Source organism: Lynx canadensis, chromosome B2 (genome assembly GCF_007474595.2).
Source record: "Lynx canadensis isolate LIC74 chromosome B2, mLynCan4.pri.v2, whole genome shotgun sequence".
In the NCBI taxonomy this organism is placed as follows: Eukaryota; Metazoa; Chordata; class Mammalia; order Carnivora; family Felidae; genus Lynx; species Lynx canadensis.
In genome coordinates this window covers 1652291-1670201 of record NC_044307.1, presented here as the reverse complement: position 1 = coordinate 1670201, position 17911 = coordinate 1652291, and the positions used below count along the sequence as shown (strand labels likewise).

The window sequence follows — 17911 nt, the reverse complement described above, 5'->3', positions numbered from 1 at the left end:
AACCCATCAATAAGCCGGCTATTCCAAAGATACAATTCTAGTTTTAATGTGATATTGTCTCTAAAGAACCTTGTAGTTTAAGTAGATACAAACCTGAGTTTTTGCCTGGACAAAAACATGCTGGATCAAGTTTCCCATGAGGGATAGTTGAATTTGCCCCCCAAATTATGAAAAACAATCCTAAATGATGCTATGTAGTGTCCCAAGTTTGTCCTTCTTGGCACGGAGGGAGTTGTGGACATCGGGTGACCTCCTGGCTGGGACCATGAAGGGCAGAATGAGCCGCAGCCCCGTGGCACCTCAAAACTTCAAGCGTTTTGTCCTCGCGTTCTTGCTACCTTCTGTCCCCTGACGGACGGTACCTCTTAAAATGCAGGACAGCTGTGGGCTTTGGTTCCCGATGAATAATCCGGTTATGGAGCGCCTGCCACAGTCTGGCGTCCCCAGGCCTTATCCTCCATGTGGCTAATGCCAGGCTCATATCAACTACTCATCCTCTTTGCACTGAGAGAAGACAAGTAGAAAGTTTAAAGTTAGCTCACATTTTGGCTAGGGTTTTTAGACATGGTCCGTGAAAATGTACTGGCAGAAAGGGGCTGATTTCAGGAGAACTTGATACCAGACATAGAGGCATGGCTTCTACATAACTTTGCAAATTAGGAATATATGTTGAAGCCAGGAGATACCCTTAGAACACAGTGATTGATCACGATTTATTTTATATTAGAATTTTATTATTTTTAAAATTTTTGTTTATTTATTTTGAAAGAAAGAGACGGAGAAAGAGAGAAAGAGAGAGAGAGAATCCCAAGCAGGCTCCACACTGTCAGCACAGAGCCCGACGTGGGGCTCAAACCTACAAACCATGAGATCATGACCTGAGCCGAAATCGAGAGTCAGACACCTAACTGACTCCGTCACCCAGGCACCCCCAATTTTATATTAGAATTTTAAATAGACTATTAAAGTCGTAAATTATTTTCTCTCCTTTGGTGGGAAGTCACTGTCTGAGACTCAGTTTTCCCTAATTAAGGGAATAGATAGAAAAATTGCCCTGCTGAGTATCACTTAGTTTTGATTACCATTTCTACTCCTTTCTTTTTTTTTTTTTTAATTTTTTTTTTAACGTTTATTTATTTTTGAGACAGAGAGAGACAGAGCATGAACGGGGGAGGGGCAGAGAGAGAGGGAGACACAGAATCTGAAACAGGCTCCAGGCTCTGAGCTGTCAGCATAGAGCCCGACGCGGGGCTCGAACTCACAGACCGCAAGATCATGACCTGAGCCGAAGTCGGCCGCTTAACCGACTGAGCCACCCAGGTGCCCCTCTACTCCTTTCTAAGTAACAGTCCTCTTTGTGCCATCATATAATCCGTGTATTCCATGTATTCCTTATATTCCATTTGGTTTACCTTCCAAGTTACTAATGTCCTTGGTATCTATATTGAACACAATTCAACACAATTTAACACAATTAGGAATTCCGCCTGTCTCACCAGCGACTTATTATCTATGCTTCCCACATCCTATGAAGTTTTGCCTTCATCTCATGAGCTACTACCTTAATTACTCCCTAGATAGGCTTTATCCATCCAATTTGCTTTCCCACTTTCCATATCACATATTATCAAATAGTACAGCAAACTCGTATTTCATGACCCACCAACTGAGCATTCTGTATTTCTGGGCAGGCTGCCAGTGTCCTGTACACGAACGGTCCTGAGGTCCCGGAGGCGAAGACAGAGCTCCAGGCCCAGGCTGGCGGGGTTACCGTGTGAGGCTCAAGGTGTCAGCATATCAGGTTCTTCAAAACTAATTTGTGGGGTGATACTCAATTTCAATTCCTTACAGATTTGCCTGCCGGAAGCAAAGAAATTGGAAAGAGAGAAAAGATCTGAAAAAAGAAAAGATCCCCAGTCATCTTTTCTCTAGTCCCTCTGAAATTATAATCTAAAAATTGACGGGGTGCCTGGGTGGCTCAGTTGGTTGGGCGTCCGACTTCAGATTATGATCTCATGGCTCATGGGTTCAAGCCCTGCTTCGGGCTCTGTGCTGACAGCTCAGAGCCTGGAGTCTGCTTCGGATTCTGTGTCTCCCTCTCTCTCCGTACTCCCCTGCTCATGCTCCGTCTCTCTCAAAAATGAATAAATGTTATAAGAATTTTTTAAAAAATAAAAAAAACACCTAAAACTAAGAATTGGTATGAGCTGTACGTCTGCCCTAGGTGTCGCTCTGAGGTGACGAAATGGTTTGCACAGTGTCGAGGCCACTACATTTCTGAGGCCAAACGGCGTCTGAAAGAATTCAACGTCCGTTGCTCTTTCCTTTTAGAAGAACAAAAGGGTGGGTAGTCTGTGTGATTTCACAAGGAAAATTTGGGCAGGGGGGAAGGGGAACAGAATCTCTATCAGGAACTTCCCAGATTCAAAGAAAATAATGTTTCTGACCTGAAACTTGAGGAAAGCAAGAGAAAATTCTGTAGTCAGAGCAGCGGGTGAGGTGGGCTGGCAGGCGTGGTGGTGACGGGAGAAGAGAAAGTGAGACTTTTCCTGGGCTCCAAATCACATTGCAAGGCTGAGTCTTTGGGAAGATCAAGGAAAATTGTTTTGACTTGTTCAAGCGGACAGAAGGCCTTATGTAAGACATCTGCAACGGAGCCCAAAGTTTGGAAATAGGGGAGCCAGACTGAACTCCGCTCTGCACACAGCAGGGACGTGTGGGCACTTACAGCTGACACGCAGGGTGAGGGGAAGTGGGCCAAACACTGCTGAGACGTAGCAGGGTTCTTGGCAAAGCCTGGCCAACGTCAAGTCCTAGTTGAGAAGGGGGATCGGAGGAGCCTGAGCAAGGTCTGGTCAAGGAGGAGGTGTGTGGGATGATACACCTTGAATTTGGGCCCACGTGGAGACCACAGAGGTCAGACACTGAGGGCCCTGACAGGCGGGGGATGGCTGAACGGTCCATGTCAACCCTGGGTCTTAGGGGCACCTACCGGCTGAACGGGGGAGGCAGTGGGCTGAGGCTGAGCACAGTGGGCGACCACGTGAAGTGCAGGGGCAATTCTTTCATCCTGCGTCAAGACGCCAGCATTTTGTGCACAGCCTCCACTCCCCGGGGCAGCATATACTAGGATCGCCCGGAAGGCCTTTTAAAGCACACACTGCTGTTCTCACCCCCAGAGTTTCTGATTCAGTAAGTCTGGGAGCGAGCTAAAAACTGCATTTCCTTGTCAAATATTTTCAATGTTTATTCGTTTTTGAGACGAGGGGGGAGGGGCAGAGAGAGGAGGACAGAGGATGTGAAGCAGGCTCTGTGCTGACAACACAGAGCCCAATGCGGGGCTCCAACTCAGGCACCGCGAGATCATGACCTGGGCTGAAGTCGACGCTCGGCCGGCTGGGCCCCCAGGCGCCCCTCAGAACTGCGTTTCTAACAAGTTCTCGGGTGATGCTGTTGCTACTGGTCCTGGTCAGGACACATCGCCGAGAGAATGAGCTCCCTATGGATGGAGGGTGAGGAGGGGAACACGTGGGTGGGTGGAGACTCTCGGGGGTCCCTCTGGGTAAGGAACTGTGGAGGGTGGTGGGCAGTCTCCACGGCCTTACCCAGGTCTTATTTGGCCGGATGGTGCCCCGGCCCCCGCCTGTGGCTCCCAGCTGCCCCTTCCAGCCAGAGGAGTCACCTCACCTGGAGGTCTCACCCTGGGGCTGGGGCGACCCCACAGCCAATGGTTGACTGACCTGAGTTACAAAAGACCATCCCTCTTCCTTCAAGGTGGAATGATGATAGCGGGCGTTATCCCGAGGTAATCTCCAGCAGAAATCCCGCGTTATCTTCTTTCTTCCTCTGCCCCATCCTGCGTCACTGGTCCCTTCTTCTGAGACCACTCAGTAAGCGACATGCGTCCACATCGCAGACTCAGTCTGCTTCCTGGGAACCGAAGCCAAGTCAAGGGGTATTTGTGGGGGTCACAGGATGAGATCCGATGTGCTCTGGCATGGACCCTGGCCCTCCCTTTCTCAGATTTGGGGACTCCAGCTTCCAGAACGAACAGGTGCTCCCAAAGCCCAGGAACGCCAACGTTCACGCAGTCCTCGGGGAGGCCTGGTTTCTACGTGGTAACTGCCGGAGGGAGAGTGTGCTGGGGTCTGGCCTCCGGGAGTGGCCGCATCTCAACTCTGGGAGTGGGCGGTTAGAGGGTCTGAGTCCTGGTTCCCTGGACTTTGGAAACCGCACCCCACCCCCCAACCCGCCTGGGGACAGTCCTCAAAGGTTTTGTGATCCGCAGAGCAGTAGTCATTTCAGACACCTGTTAGGTGGCTGGTGGGGTAGATGCCTGTGAAAACACCGCACCAAGTGTATCTAATTTGCATGATAGTTTGTGGGAACTTCTGGTTGGAAGAAAAAACTCCGCAGCAATAATAGAGCCAGTGAGGTCATGATGAGCACCAAAGCGGCAACAGTAAGGTTCCGACTTCCTTAACGGACCTGAGCAGTCCTGCGCAGCCCGCCCGCTCCCAGAAGGTTCTGTGTGTGGCTTTCCCGGGGGGCCAAGATCTGTCACAGGGGTCGGTGAGGAGGGGAGAAGTGGGCAATTTATTTCCAGATCCCCCCTTTATAAAGACTTCTACATTCTCCTCATCATTGCCACCTTCGTCTGCAACACCTGCCCCCACACCTGCCCCAGTTCCCCCACCTCCCAGCGCCAGGAAGTTCCCCCACTTCTCTGGCCTCAGATCAGCCTTTCTGTTCCCTGCAGGGTCAGCCCTGGGGGGAGGCATCACGGAGGGAACCTGCATTTTTCACAGCAGCTACAGGATGGAGCCTGTCGCAGACGCTCAGCATAACCGCTCGGGGAAGCCGCGCCCTCTTCCCCCTTGGCTTCGGGACTCTCCCACGGACTGGGGACTTGCTGCCCGGACCGCTCACTCTCACACAGCAGTTCTCTGCTTTACGCTGAACTGGAACCTCGAGCGGCCCCCGCCTCCTGCACCCGCCTCCTGGCCCCTGATGATCCTCATCGGAAAGTAGTAGCAGGTGTGGAAGCTTCTGAGGCCTTGCTACGGTCCCTGGGGGTTCTCAGGAGAAACTCCACAAGGAACACATCTCCCACCGTGACCGGAGAGGCCCTGCAGCCCCTCCTCACTCCCTCCCTGCTTGGCGAGGCCTCTGGGGGTCTCACGTCCCGAGGGGATGCCACAGACGGCCAGGCTTTGTTTTCCTGACTGGATTTTGAGTGCAAGAAGACAAAACATCCAAATGTGGGGAAAACATTTTCCTCTGAGGTCAGACGCAGCCCAGTCCTGGAGGCCAGACCCCAAGAGTCTCCGCGGCAGCTCCTCCGGGAGGCCGGGTCTTCCCCGAGGACCGCGTGAACGCCTGCGTTCCTGGGCTCCCAGAGCACCTGTTCCTTCTGGAAGCTGGAGTCCCCAGGTCTGAATCTCTTCTCCCGCCCTCGCTGGCTTTGCCAGTTTGCACGTTCTACACACAGGTTAAGTCAGGGATTGCTTCCGTCCCGGCGCACGGCCGACGATCGTGTCTCACCACTGACACTTAAATTCCCTCTACATTTTAAGTGCAAAAAAATTTGAAATTTGTTCAAAGTAATTTCTGAAAGGGAAAAGAAAAAGAGCTCTTTTGCTTCCCTTCCTCGTGCAAGCCTCTCCTAGTTTCTGGTGGTCTGCAGTCTGTGCTCACAGAAAGGACTGAACCCCGGTGATAAGGCAGCCGCTGGACGGGGCATCCCAGCACGCTCTTTGCCCCTGACTAGGGGGGCACTTTGTTTCACTTTTCTTCCGTTTCTCCGTGTTTTTAGATTTTTAACTGTGAGCAGGAATTTTGCAGACAGAACGTTTGTGTCTTTGGAGAGAAGCAGGGCTACCTCACATGGGGGCCGCCAGGGGCCCCCAGGGAGAGGGGGCGGCTGCCTCTGCAAGGTCAGTGTCCACGGTTACAGCCGCCAGCCCCACCTGGTGTCTGCATGGGCCAGGGAAGCATCCAGAGTGCATGTGGGAAACACAAAATACTGAGGGTGCAGGGATGTCATCCGGGAGCGGGGGGACCCCTCGGGAAACCAACTCTGCTGCAGAATTTCCTTTATTTGAGTCAGTGATGAGAAGAGGTATGTGGGTGGCGGGGGGAGGCTCAGGGTGAGGACAAAGCCCCAACTTCAGAACGAAGGGACATCCCTGCCCTGGAACCACTAAGGGACAGGGGCCAAGGGAGCTTGGGCAGGTCCAACCCAGAGGGGCCGGGGGCCTCCATCAGGGAGTTGCCTTCCTTCAGGGACCCCAGGTTTCCACCCTCACCCGGACTTCAGAGGCCCTGTAGGAGTGTGCAGGGTGTGGGGGACAGAAGGCCTCACTTGGGAGAGGAAGAGCTTCCACCCCAGGGCTATCTTCAAGGACAGGAGAGGTTATGAAGGGGGTCTTGAGGGTCTTGCTGCCAGTTCCTGCTTTCTTCAAACCTCCACGATGGGGAAGGACAGACGCCAGAACTCCTGGGGATCACCTTTTTCAGGGATATTTGGTAGTCTGAGCCATCTACCCGGAAATCTGCTTTTCCTTTGCAATGCAGTGGAAAAAACCTGATATTCGGGGAGCAGAGAGTTGGGGAGATAGGTTTTCGTGGCCTTGTTCTCAAGCACACGCACGAGCACACGCACACCAACACGCACGCATATCCAGGATGGCGGGGGGTCACAGGGACGCTGGGTAGGAAGGCATGTGGAGCAAAGATGGACCCAGTGTTCAACCATGTCCTTCAGGTGGGAGGCAGGTGGCTATTTCTGACGGCCTCTGGGCCTTTCTACTTGGTTTTTAGCTGCTTCAGGTACTCCAGGATGTCCGATCTGACGGTGCTGATGGGAGCCTTGTGGAACCAGCGCATGACAGGGACCCCGTTGGGCCCCACCAGGAACTTCTCAAAGTTCCAGCGGATGTCATGGACCTTCATGGGCTCCCAGAACAGCTGGTCTGGTGAGCCCAAAAGATCAGAGGTCGGAGGGCAGGAGTTCTGGAGCAGAGATATGAAAAATAGAAAACAGTTGTTTTTTTTTTTCCCCCCGTGCTTCTGTAAGGTCCAGTTTTATCTGGAACCCTAGAGTACTCACCATCCACGTGTCAACATGTGAACCCCCGACGTGCCCCCAGTGAACCACACATTTTAATGCAACATCACCAATACAACAACCAAGAGCTAGAGAGTATGACAGAAAATACTTCTCCCTTCCCAGTCTGCCTCTCCCATGATTATATCATGGTGCTTCAGTAAAATAATAGCTTCTGTTTTCTTTGCTAAGTCCTACCATTTCTATAGCTTTGGCTTTCTTACCCGAAAAAAGAAATGGCTCGGTTTAGAGTTGTGGTTCCCAGAGTTTGGGGCTTCATAGGGTGGTAAAGGTTTAATAACTATTTTCCGGAGATGAATGTAGAATAACCAACATTTATTTTGACAATAAGAAAAATCAAAAGTCTACCTAACTGTAAAATTTAAAATTAGCAGACTTTTAAAGGATTAGGTCGAAGAAAAATCAATAGCATCACCATTTTTGAGCAACAGAAATGGCAATTTATAGGATTTAACAAATAATTTAATATCAGAATAAATGATGGTCTTTTAGATTCAAGGAGCTGAGCTTTGCGAAAAACTCCCCACATTGTCTTTTTTTTTTTTTTTTTTTTTTTTTTTTTTCAGTTTGCAATGGATGGGTGAAAATTTCAACGGGGACCAGACTTGTTTGGCAGACCAGCATGTGGGAACCTGTGGCCTAAGAGAACCTGGGTGGTTCTAAGACTCGGTGACGCTAAGACAAGTTGCCATACGCACTCTACGTTATGAATTCCATGAATTCCATGTCCGTCTCCCTGACTGGAGAGGAGCCTCCAGGGAAGGGCTGGGCCCTATTAGTACTTTTGGGCTCCCAGTGGGCAGAGATCCTCACACCTATGGGGATTCCATCAACGACCACCGAAGAGTGAATCGCTACCCTTCAGTAAGGGGCGCTGGTCCACATCAGGACTGTCACAGGTTACGTTTCCTGTAGTTGAAGCTCGAGCCTCACCGTGGACATTGCCATGATTCTTGAACTTATCTAGGCATTTCTTTCCAAGGAGTCCAACCTCGATCCAAAATGAGCCCCATGCTTTCGGGGCATCTCTGCCTATGACCAACGCCTGCCAGGTGTGTGGGCACTCACCTTCAGGAAGGTAAAGACCTTCTGTTCGTTTTCTCCATTCACATCCCCTTTCTCAAAGAGCTGAAAGCTGGGGACGAAGCCGCCACCTGGACGCACATACCTGCAATGAACCAGCGTGTTCCCAAGAGGGCGCAAGTTAGGACAAGGAGGGATGGTGAAGGCCACCATAACTCTACCACAAAAGGAAGTTAGGATAAAGAGGGAGACACGGAAGACAGGGAAGGTGAGGAAAGAGAGGTCTCTGGGAGTCAGGACATCATGCTTTATGGAGCCAGTAGAGACTTCCAAGAAAACTGGAAGGCATATTTTAAGGTCAGGATCCCGATTCATTTTTATTGCCCACATTCCTGCCGTCGTCCCACATTTCTTTTCCGTTGGACAATCCCCTCATGTCATTATCAAGGAGCTCAAGGCAGAGCGAATGCTTGAGCACGGCCAGCAGGCAAGTTTGCACGCAAAGCTTCACAATGATGTTCTTGGACCCAACGATCCACCACCCACCCTGGAAGTTTCCAGAGGAAGCCGGCCTCCAGGCAGAAGGAGGAAGGGAAATCCTGGCAGGGTCTCTGCAGGGTCCCAGCAGGCACTCACTTGAGCCCGGAAAGGATCTCTGAGTTCTTTCCTGGTTCTTGTTTTCCAAACTGGTTGCAGGGAAAGCCCAGCACGACCACGCCATAGTGCTTCAGCTCGTCCTGAAGTGCGTTCAGTTCTGTGGGAAGACAGCAGCATGGGCAGACTGGCCTGCAGGCCACCCTGCACGGGGAAAGACCACTGGATGGATCCACTGATCATATGAATAAACTGAGGACTATGAGCGAGAAGTTCAAGGTTACAGAGACTGAGGAGGCAGAGCAGGAAGCCGGAACAGAAGTTTCCAGAAACAGACCCAAACAGCGGCCATTGTTCTTGTGTGGTGGTTCCCGTAAGTGGCTCTGCTGCGTCATCCAGTGGGGGTGCTTCTTAGAAAGCACAGGTCGGTTAGCCCTGTGGGGCAGGGGTGAGGAAAGGGGCAGGGGCGGGGGCCTGTGTGATTCTGAGTGGAAGTAAGATTTAAATGCCACTGCCACCTTCCTTAGTGGTAGACTGACTGGCCAAAAATTTTCAAGGCAAAGGCAAACAAAATGGACAAGCTACCCAGCCCCCACGATGCCCCATGACCACACACCTGATGCCCAGGCCTCCTCCCAGGAGCACTCTCGGGTACTGTCACCTGGGCGCAGAAATTCAGAGCCTGGTTCCAGAGCATTCTCTCCCCTCTTGTTTACTCTGCTTCCTTGGAACGCTCACGGGGATTCCAGACCACAAACTCCCGTGCTCTCCTGCGGCCGGAAGCTGCTGACTTGTGTCCAGACCCTGCCAGCATCTCATCTTCGGCCACTCTCAGTCCCCACGTATTGGGTCCGCATTACCAGTGCCACTCAGTCCACGCAGACTCCGCTCTGGGCTCTGCCGCGGCTGCCTCCCCCAAAAACCTCTTCTTAAGTGACAGTGCCTTCCTGTTTGTGTATGTTTCTTCAGCGACTGTCCGTACTCACCTTTGTCTTTAACCCTCAAGAACAGTCCCTTCCTGCGGCAGAAACACCTAGCCGATCCTGGCTCTAACGCTTCAGCGGATTCCTTTAACTCTCTCAATTTCCCCATCTGGAGTAAAGTTTGAATGAGACGCTCTTTACGATTCTCATGCGCTAGTTTAATAAATTATATCGCAGCAACAGAGTGGAAACTATGCCTTCGCATAAATGAGGACACTCATCACGCACTGATACACAATAACATCCAAGATGCTTGATTATGTGAAAAAGCACGGTGCGGGACTGCACGTGTGTATTCGTGTATTTCTACAGGAGAGAGGTATCTGCCTGCATAGACATTAAGAGGTTTATGAAAGTCTACACCCTAAACGGACGACAGTGGTTTCCCAAAAAGAAAGAAATGCGGACGTTTGCACTGTTAAAGCCTTTTGTATCTTTTACATTTTGAATGTTGTGAATACAGTCCCTTTTCAGAACAAATTTAAATTAAAACTGAACATTTAAAAGCAGATTCTCATTCCACGGAATTGCTGTTTATACATCACAATTTTGTTTTTGCTTTTTTAATTTAAGTAGGCTTCATGCCCAGTGTGGGGCTTGAACTCATGACCCTGAGATCAAGGTCACAGGCTCTACCAACTGAGCCAGCCAGGCACCCCTAAACGTCATAACTTTTAAACTTACTATATTGTTTCCAATTTAACTGTTTGAAGGGAGAAAACTGCTACTTGCTAAGTGATATTAAACTGTTATTTAGGCTCTTATAATTAGATCCTGAGGTGTTGTAAAAATTAAGTAAAAATTTCAGGGTTTTTCCTAGGGCCAATTGTACATAAAAAAATAATAAATATAAAGTGACCCCCCCCCCAAACTATTTTAAATGTAAGATCTTTCCATAATCTGTGCTTTTGAGAGTATCTTTTTATACACAATTTCACCATTAAATTTAAAAAGTCTTTAGAGTCCCTTGGTGAATGTGAACCATTTTTTTTGTGGTTCTTTGAAAATTAACTAATTATAATATATATAATATACTTTTATGTTACATATAACTATATAATTTATTTTAAATATTATATTTAATTATGTACATTATATAATTATATACATATAATTATAATATATATTAGATATAATTATAAAATTCATATAATTTTGCCTAAATCAAGCAGCCCCCTCCGTGTTAGCCCTTGTAGGCTGCTGTAACAAAATACCATAGACCTAGAGGCTGATGAACAATAACAGTGTATTGCTCACAGTACTGAAAACTGGAAGCCGGAGGTCATGGTGCCGTTGTGGTAGGTTCTGGCGAAGACTCTCTACTCTACCAGACTGCATACTGCCCGGCTTCTCCCTGTGTCCCCCCCACGGTGCAAGGGCTGGGCGTTCCGTGGGGTCTAATCCCTCCATGGGGGCCCCACCCTCGTGACCTTCTCCCTGTGTCCACCCACGGTGCAAGGGTTGGGCGTTCTGTGGGGTCTAATCCCTCCATGGGGGCTCCACTCTCATGACCTCAGTACCTCCTGAAGGCCCCATCTCCTATCACCATCATATTGGGCATTAGGATTTCAACATATGATTTTGGGGGGACACAAACATTCAGACCATAGCACCTGCTAAGTATTAATTTTAAAATATCAAAATTTAGTGGTGCCTGGTGGCTCAGTCAGTTAAGGATCTGCCTTCAGCTCAGGTCATGATCTCATGCTTTGAGAGTTCAAGCCCTGCGTCAGGCTCTGTGCCAACAGCTCAGAGCCTGGAGCCTGCTTTGGATTCTGTGTCTCCCTCTCTCTGCCCCTCCCCACTTGCACTCTCTCTCTCTCTCTCTTTCTCAAAATAAACATTAAAAGATAAAATAAAATAAAATATCAAAATATAGTGAATCATGTATCTTAGAGATGAGGTTGCAATGTACTTAAATTTAAGTGGTGTTAAAAGAGAAAATTCCTGGGGGCGCCTGGCTGGCTCAGTCAGAAGTGTGTGAGACTCTTGATCTTGGGGTTGTGAGTTCAAGCCCCACATGGGGTATAGAGATCACTGAAATTAAAACTTAAAAAAAAAAAGAGAAAGTTCTTGGATTTCTTATTATTGAAGTTCCATTAAGACAAATTGATGGGAATAAAAAGAAAAAAGGACAAATTGATGGGACTTTCTATTTAAAAATTTTTTTAATTTATTTATTTTGAGAGAGAGAGAGAGCATGAGCAGGGAAGGGGCAGAGAGAGGGAAAGAGAGAGAATCCCAAGCAGGCTCCACACTGACAGCATGGGGCTCGATCTCACACACCACAGGATTGCGACCTGAGCCGAAATCAAGAGTCGGACGCTTAACCAACCGACTAAGCCGCCCAGGCTGGGCGCCCAGGAAATTTGTTTTTAATCAGTTGAATAGATACCAATGTGGACATGTCAACATGTGGGACATTCTTCTTAAAAGCTGTTAGTGTATTATTTTGATTCCGTTCTTTGTGGCGTTTGGTGCACTTAACCTTTTGAATTAACCTTGAAAACAGGCATTTTAAAAAGGCAGAAAAATTCTTGGTGTGTCAGAAACTGCATTTATCTCTACTGCAATCCATCTAAAACTTTAAATAACCACGTCTGGACCAACAGGGAACCCAGAGTCTTCCCCAGGAGCTCACGGAAAGAAAGAATCCACCTCAGGCGTGGCAGAAGGTCGGGCCAGGTTTGGAGAGATACAGCATCTTCCCAAACGGCCACCACACCAAAGATCATCGCTTAGAAAACCACATCTCCCTCTTCTGTCCTGCGGCAGTGCCGTGGAACCCGAGTGTTTTCCAAAAGATCAGAGATCAGTCCTCTCTGCTGTTGTCACCAGTGGGCAAGAAAGACAGAGGCGGCCCCTGAAAGCCAGGCTCTGGCCTGGGAGTCCAGCCACGGCTTGGCGTTTCCCTGGTACAGTTACACAGGACATCAGTGTCGCACAACACGGGACCACGAGGAATTAAGAGAAAACAAGACCACTCCATAATCACATTGGCACACAGACAAAACATGAACCCTGTCCAAATCGCAAAAATGCCCCAAATTTCCCTATTCTTTTTTTTTTTTTTCAACGTTTATTTATTTTTGGGACAGAGAGAGACAGAGCATGAACGGGGGAGGGGCAGAGAGAGAGGGAGACACAGAATCGGAAACAGGCTCCAGGCTCCGAGCCATCAGCCCAGAGCCTGACGCGGGGCTCGAACTCACGGACCGCGAGATCGTGACCTGGCTGAAGTCCGACGCTTAACCGACTGCGCCACCCAGGCACCCCCAAAATTTTTTTTTAATGTTTGTATATTTTTGAGAGAGAAGGACAGAGCATGAGTGGAGGAGGGGCAGAGAGAGAGAGACACACACACACAATCTGAAGCAGGCTCCAGGCCCTGAGCTGTCAGTACAGAGCCCGACACAGGGCTTGAACTCGTGAACAGTGAGATCATGACCTGAGCTGAAGTCGGACACTTAACCGACTGAGCCCCCCCAGGCGCCCCTATGAAGGTCTATCTTTTTTTTTTTTTTTAATTTTTTTAATGTTTTATTTTATTTTTGAGACAGAGAGAGACAGAGCATGAGCAGGGGAGGGGCAGAGAGAGAGGGAGACACAGAATCCGAAACAGGCTCCAGGCTCTGAGCAGTCAGCACAGAGCCCAATGCGGGGCTCGAACTCACGGACCGCGAGATCATGACCTGAGCCGAAGTTGGACGCTTAACCGACTGAGCCCCTCAGGCGCCCCGATGAAGGTGTATCTTAATCATTGTCACAGAACTGTCCCCACTTCTTCACTTCCTGACAGCATCCAGTCCAGGGCAAAACTTCCACCCCTTGAATTCTGCCCCAGAGCACCTAACACAAGCCCAGATTCTCAAATAAGTTCTTTCCAGCACCTTCTTACTGAGGAGCCCCATGGTTCCCCACAGTAAACGTTCTACCTCAGGGCGTCGAGGAACAAACCACCTCGTTTGGTGACAGGCACGTTCCTGGCCTCTGACTGCATCTTCGGGAGAATCTTATTTCTCGGATCTGGAGATAATTCTGTTGGCCCCCAAGGAGTAGAGTGGTGGCAGGACTGAGGGGGACGGACGCATGTGATCACCACCCCCTCCCCCAATGGCAAATTGGGAAACCTCTGGAATTAGGATGTGGCCATCTGACAACGCTGGTTCCAAAAGAATTGAAACACGCGTTCTTACCAGGATACTGAGCTGTCAAGCCACAGTAGGAGGCCACGTTGACGAAGAGGACGACCTTGCCCGCGTACTGCTTGAACTGGATGTAGTCCCCGTCACTGAGCGTGAGGGCACCGTACTCGTAGATGGTGCCTGTCACCCCCGTATAGCAATCCATCTGGAATGTAACAAAAACAACCATAATGAGATGACATTGACATAAACAATGATCCCCAACACCCGTGGACTTTTGCAAAGTGCTTGACGGTCTTTCATGTAGTACCGTGGAAGTCTAAGAACTGAGGACACTTTTTCCAGCAATATTTTTAGTTATGGCGAGGCCACCACTAGAATGTGTGTCTTGTAAGTGACATTCCTTTTTGTGGGGGGGAGGGCTGTCCGGCTTCGTTGGTAGAGCACATGACTCTTGATCTTGGGGGTGTGAGTTTGAGCCCCACATTTGGTATAGAGATTATTTAATTTTTAAAAAATGTTTACTTACTTTTGAAGGAGAGAGAGACAGAGAGACAGAGCATGAGTGGGGGAGGGGCAGAGAGAGAGAGGGAGAAACAGAATCTGAAGCAGGCTCCAGGCTCTGAGCTGTCAGCACAGAGCCCGACGTGGGGCTTGAACTCATGAGCCATGAGATCAGGACCTGAGCTGAAGTTAGAGGCTTAACCGACTGAGTCACCCAGGTGCCTCAGGTGTAGAGATTATTTAAAAATAAAATCTTTAAAAAAAAAAGTGCCTGTATGTGCATGTGTGTATGTTTGTACGTGTGTGCATGTGTATATATGCGCATGCACATATGTGTAGGCACACACGTGTGCATTTATGTGCACGTGTGTGCGTGCATGCATGCGAATGCACGTGTGTATGTCTGCATGCATGCACACGTGTATGTATGTGCACACAAACGTGTGTATGTGTGTGTGTGCACGTGTGACGCTCTAGCCGTCCCTGGAAGATCAGCACGAGTGTCCCCCGTGGTCTGACGCTGCACGCTAACACCATGCTCGTCATCCCAGCCCTTCTAGAGTTTTCTTAAGAGATCTCTGCGGTTTTACATCCATTTTTCATCTATACGTTCTTAAACTGTGATTTCCTTCCCCCAGAGCTGGGCCAATAACGTCTTCTCCATCTGGGTCCCATGGAGGCCGTGCCCACAGCTTTGCCAGTGCGGTGCTCACTGGTACAGAACTCATCTTTCTTGTCCCCTGTTGTGGACAGCCGTGACTGCTCCTGGATGAAATGGGACACAGGGGAAGGAGCTGCCCACCCACAAGCTGCTGTGTTCCAGGCAGACCGGGCCGGGTGACAGGCTGGACTGCTCTTGTCTGAGGAGACGGCAGGCCCCCGGAGACTGCACAGAAGTCAGAGGATTCTAGAACGATGGAGCGGGAGCCTCCAGGGACCTGGTCCATAAAGGATGGCCTGGAGCAGTAAGGGGACCGCCTATGGACGAGCTTCCGCAAGGAAAGGCCACATGCTGTCCACTTCTCGAGTCTGTAGCTGCTTCCTCACTGTCCTGGAGGAGGAGGTGACCCTGGGCAGGTGCCTTCTCTAGGTGTCCGCCCGTTCGTCCACACCGGAGCACACACGTTGATCCAAACGTCTGGGAGCGGTGGCCTCCGAACGCCCCTAAGATGCTGTCATCCGTGCGCCTGTGTTCCTGGCCTCTGCCTTGGCTCCACGCAAACCCTTCCTACTAGTTGCCTTTTTCGCTACTTAACTTAAAACATCACATGGAGGGGCGCCTGGGTGGCTCAGTGGGTTAAGCGACCGACTTCAGCTCAGGTCATGATCTCACAATTTGTGGGTTCCAGCCCCACGTCGGGCTCTGTGCTGACAGCTCAGAGCCTGGACCCTGCTTCGGAATCTGTCTCCCTCTCTCTCTGCTCTTCCCCTGCTCGTGCTCTGTGTCTCTCAAAAATAAACAGTAAAACACACACTCACACACACACACACTGAAATCGTTCCAAGAGCTGTGATGCGTGCACCTCTTGCCTTCGTGCGACCTTACCTCTGGGCTCAACAACACCCGGCTTTTGTCTCTCACGTGGATATCACCCCGTAAGTGGGACACAGAACCCCAAGAAAGCCGTACACTTGAAGGGTGGACCTTCCCAACTCCAAGGTGAGCTCTGCTCCAGTCTGAAGGGATCAGGATACTCTAAAATGCAGCCGTTTATTCAGAGGACGGCTTTCTACCGCCGCAAGTCCACGCCAACCAGGCGGCACAGACCGGATGCCTCCCACAGGTTGCGTCCTGTCCTCTCAGAGAGGGGAAATGCTCTTCCAACAGCTACCGGTCTTTGGGCATTTTATATGCATCATCTTACACATCACAGGGACCAATGGCAGAGCGCTCAAAGTGGGTTGCGGACCTAGACAAGTATCACCCGGGGACATATTAGCAATGGAAGTTCCTGGGTTCTCCCGAGACCTGCGGAATGGGAAACTTTGCGGGTGATGGGAGAAGAACGAACAAAGGCCGAGTTTTGCTGTGGCTCGCAGTCTCCAGGAACGGCTCCCGAGGCATGTAGACCGTAACACTCCTACAGCTCCTGCGAGACTTCCTCTCACGTTTTACCACTGCAGCTTTGCTCTGGTCAGTGTGACTTCACTAAGCACAAACACCCCCCTACATATACGTTAGCAATCGTCACCAAACATACGGATCAATACACAGCTGGAGGGTCTCAGGACTGAGGTCTTACTAAACAGTAATAACTAACCTTATCGTAACAGCAGCTCGCCCCTCAAGGTCTTGGAAGCCTTGCTTCCAAATTCCTGACACTTATGCTGCCCCCAACCTCCTGTAATCAGTCACTCCTCACAACCCCAGTGCGGCTCCTCCTGTCCCCGGGTCCTGTCCCTGTGCTATAATGAAACCACCTTGCTGCACTGAAAACGTCTCAAGACTTCTTTCTTGACTGTTCATGGGGGGCCTCCCCTCTGGTTGTTGTCTGGGGGTCCCTGCACTTTACCACGGCATTCTCCGCCTTCTACAGAGGAGGGGGAGGCCAAGAAAAAGGACGTAACTGGTTTAAGGCCACAAGTGAGGCTGTTTTTGAATGAATTTGTCTGGTTTTAAAGTTTAAACCTGTCGGTACGTCAAGGCACCTACGGAGTCCCCACCCTGCGTCCTAAGGCTCGTACACACATCTTTTACAGGGTGGCTGGTGACCTCCAGTGTGGGCACTTCGGGGCATCAGGCGCTTTGCGACCTGAGAGCAAATCCTCCTCCTCTGGTACAAGCTTTGTCCCCCCAGCCCACCCCCAACCGCTGCTCACCAGCCCACGTCCCCTAAAATTACATTGGGCCAACAAATACTGGCCTTGTGTGTTTTACTATTCCCCGGGGAAAAAAAGCCCCTGTTCCCTGACCCTGACGCCCCAGAGTGCATCCCGGCATCAGCTAGCTCTTTTCCCACGAGCTCCGGACCAGGGGCGCGGCGCCCAGGCAGCCTGGGTCCCACCTGCGGTGGCACCACCGCCCGGCAGGGGGCCGCTCAGCAGGGCTCCGGACACCTCGGCCTCGGACGAGGCCCCGCAGGCCAGGTGACTCGTCGGGCGCTGCGGTCCGCTGGGTCCCCAACGGGACACTCACCCTCATGGTCTGCGGTTTCGGGGCCGGCTGAGCGAGGCCTCCCAGGAACAGGGGGAAGAGGCACGAAGCCCAGAGCGGCGGGGCCATGGCCGGTGCGCGCTCGCCCAGGAGGTTCTGCGCTGCCCCGGAGCGTCGGCCCCTTTTGAGCGCCCGGCGGGAGCGGGGCGAAGGCGCGCCCTCCAATCGCAGGGCGGCGTGCACGCGCGCGCGCACACACACACACACGCACGCACCTGCCCCCCCCCCCCCCGGTCCCCTCACCGCTGCCCCTGCAAGCTCCTCCTCCCCTGCCCTTCCCGGCTCCCCCTGCCCGCTCGCCCCTCCCTCGCGCCTACCGCCCTCCGCTAGCCCGGGTGCATCCGGGAGACGTCTTGCACCTGTTCCGGCGCACGTGTCC

At 50.9% G+C, this 17911-nt stretch overlaps 1 protein-coding gene across 1 annotated transcript; it reads right to left on the bottom strand.

Moving 5' to 3' along the window:
- Positions 1 to 6080: 6080 nt before the first annotated feature.
- Positions 6081 to 17605, bottom strand: GPX6 (glutathione peroxidase 6). The gene is made up of 5 exons (XM_030316964.1): positions 17515 to 17605; positions 13926 to 14079; positions 8789 to 8906; positions 8198 to 8297; positions 6081 to 7014 (listed from the first exon to the last, which is right to left on the bottom strand). Exons 1-5 carry the CDS (start codon positions 17599 to 17601, stop codon positions 6808 to 6810), a joined length of 666 nt encoding a protein of 221 aa, XP_030172824.1. The 5' UTR covers positions 17602 to 17605; the 3' UTR covers positions 6081 to 6807.
- Positions 17606 to 17911: the final 306 nt, after the last annotated feature.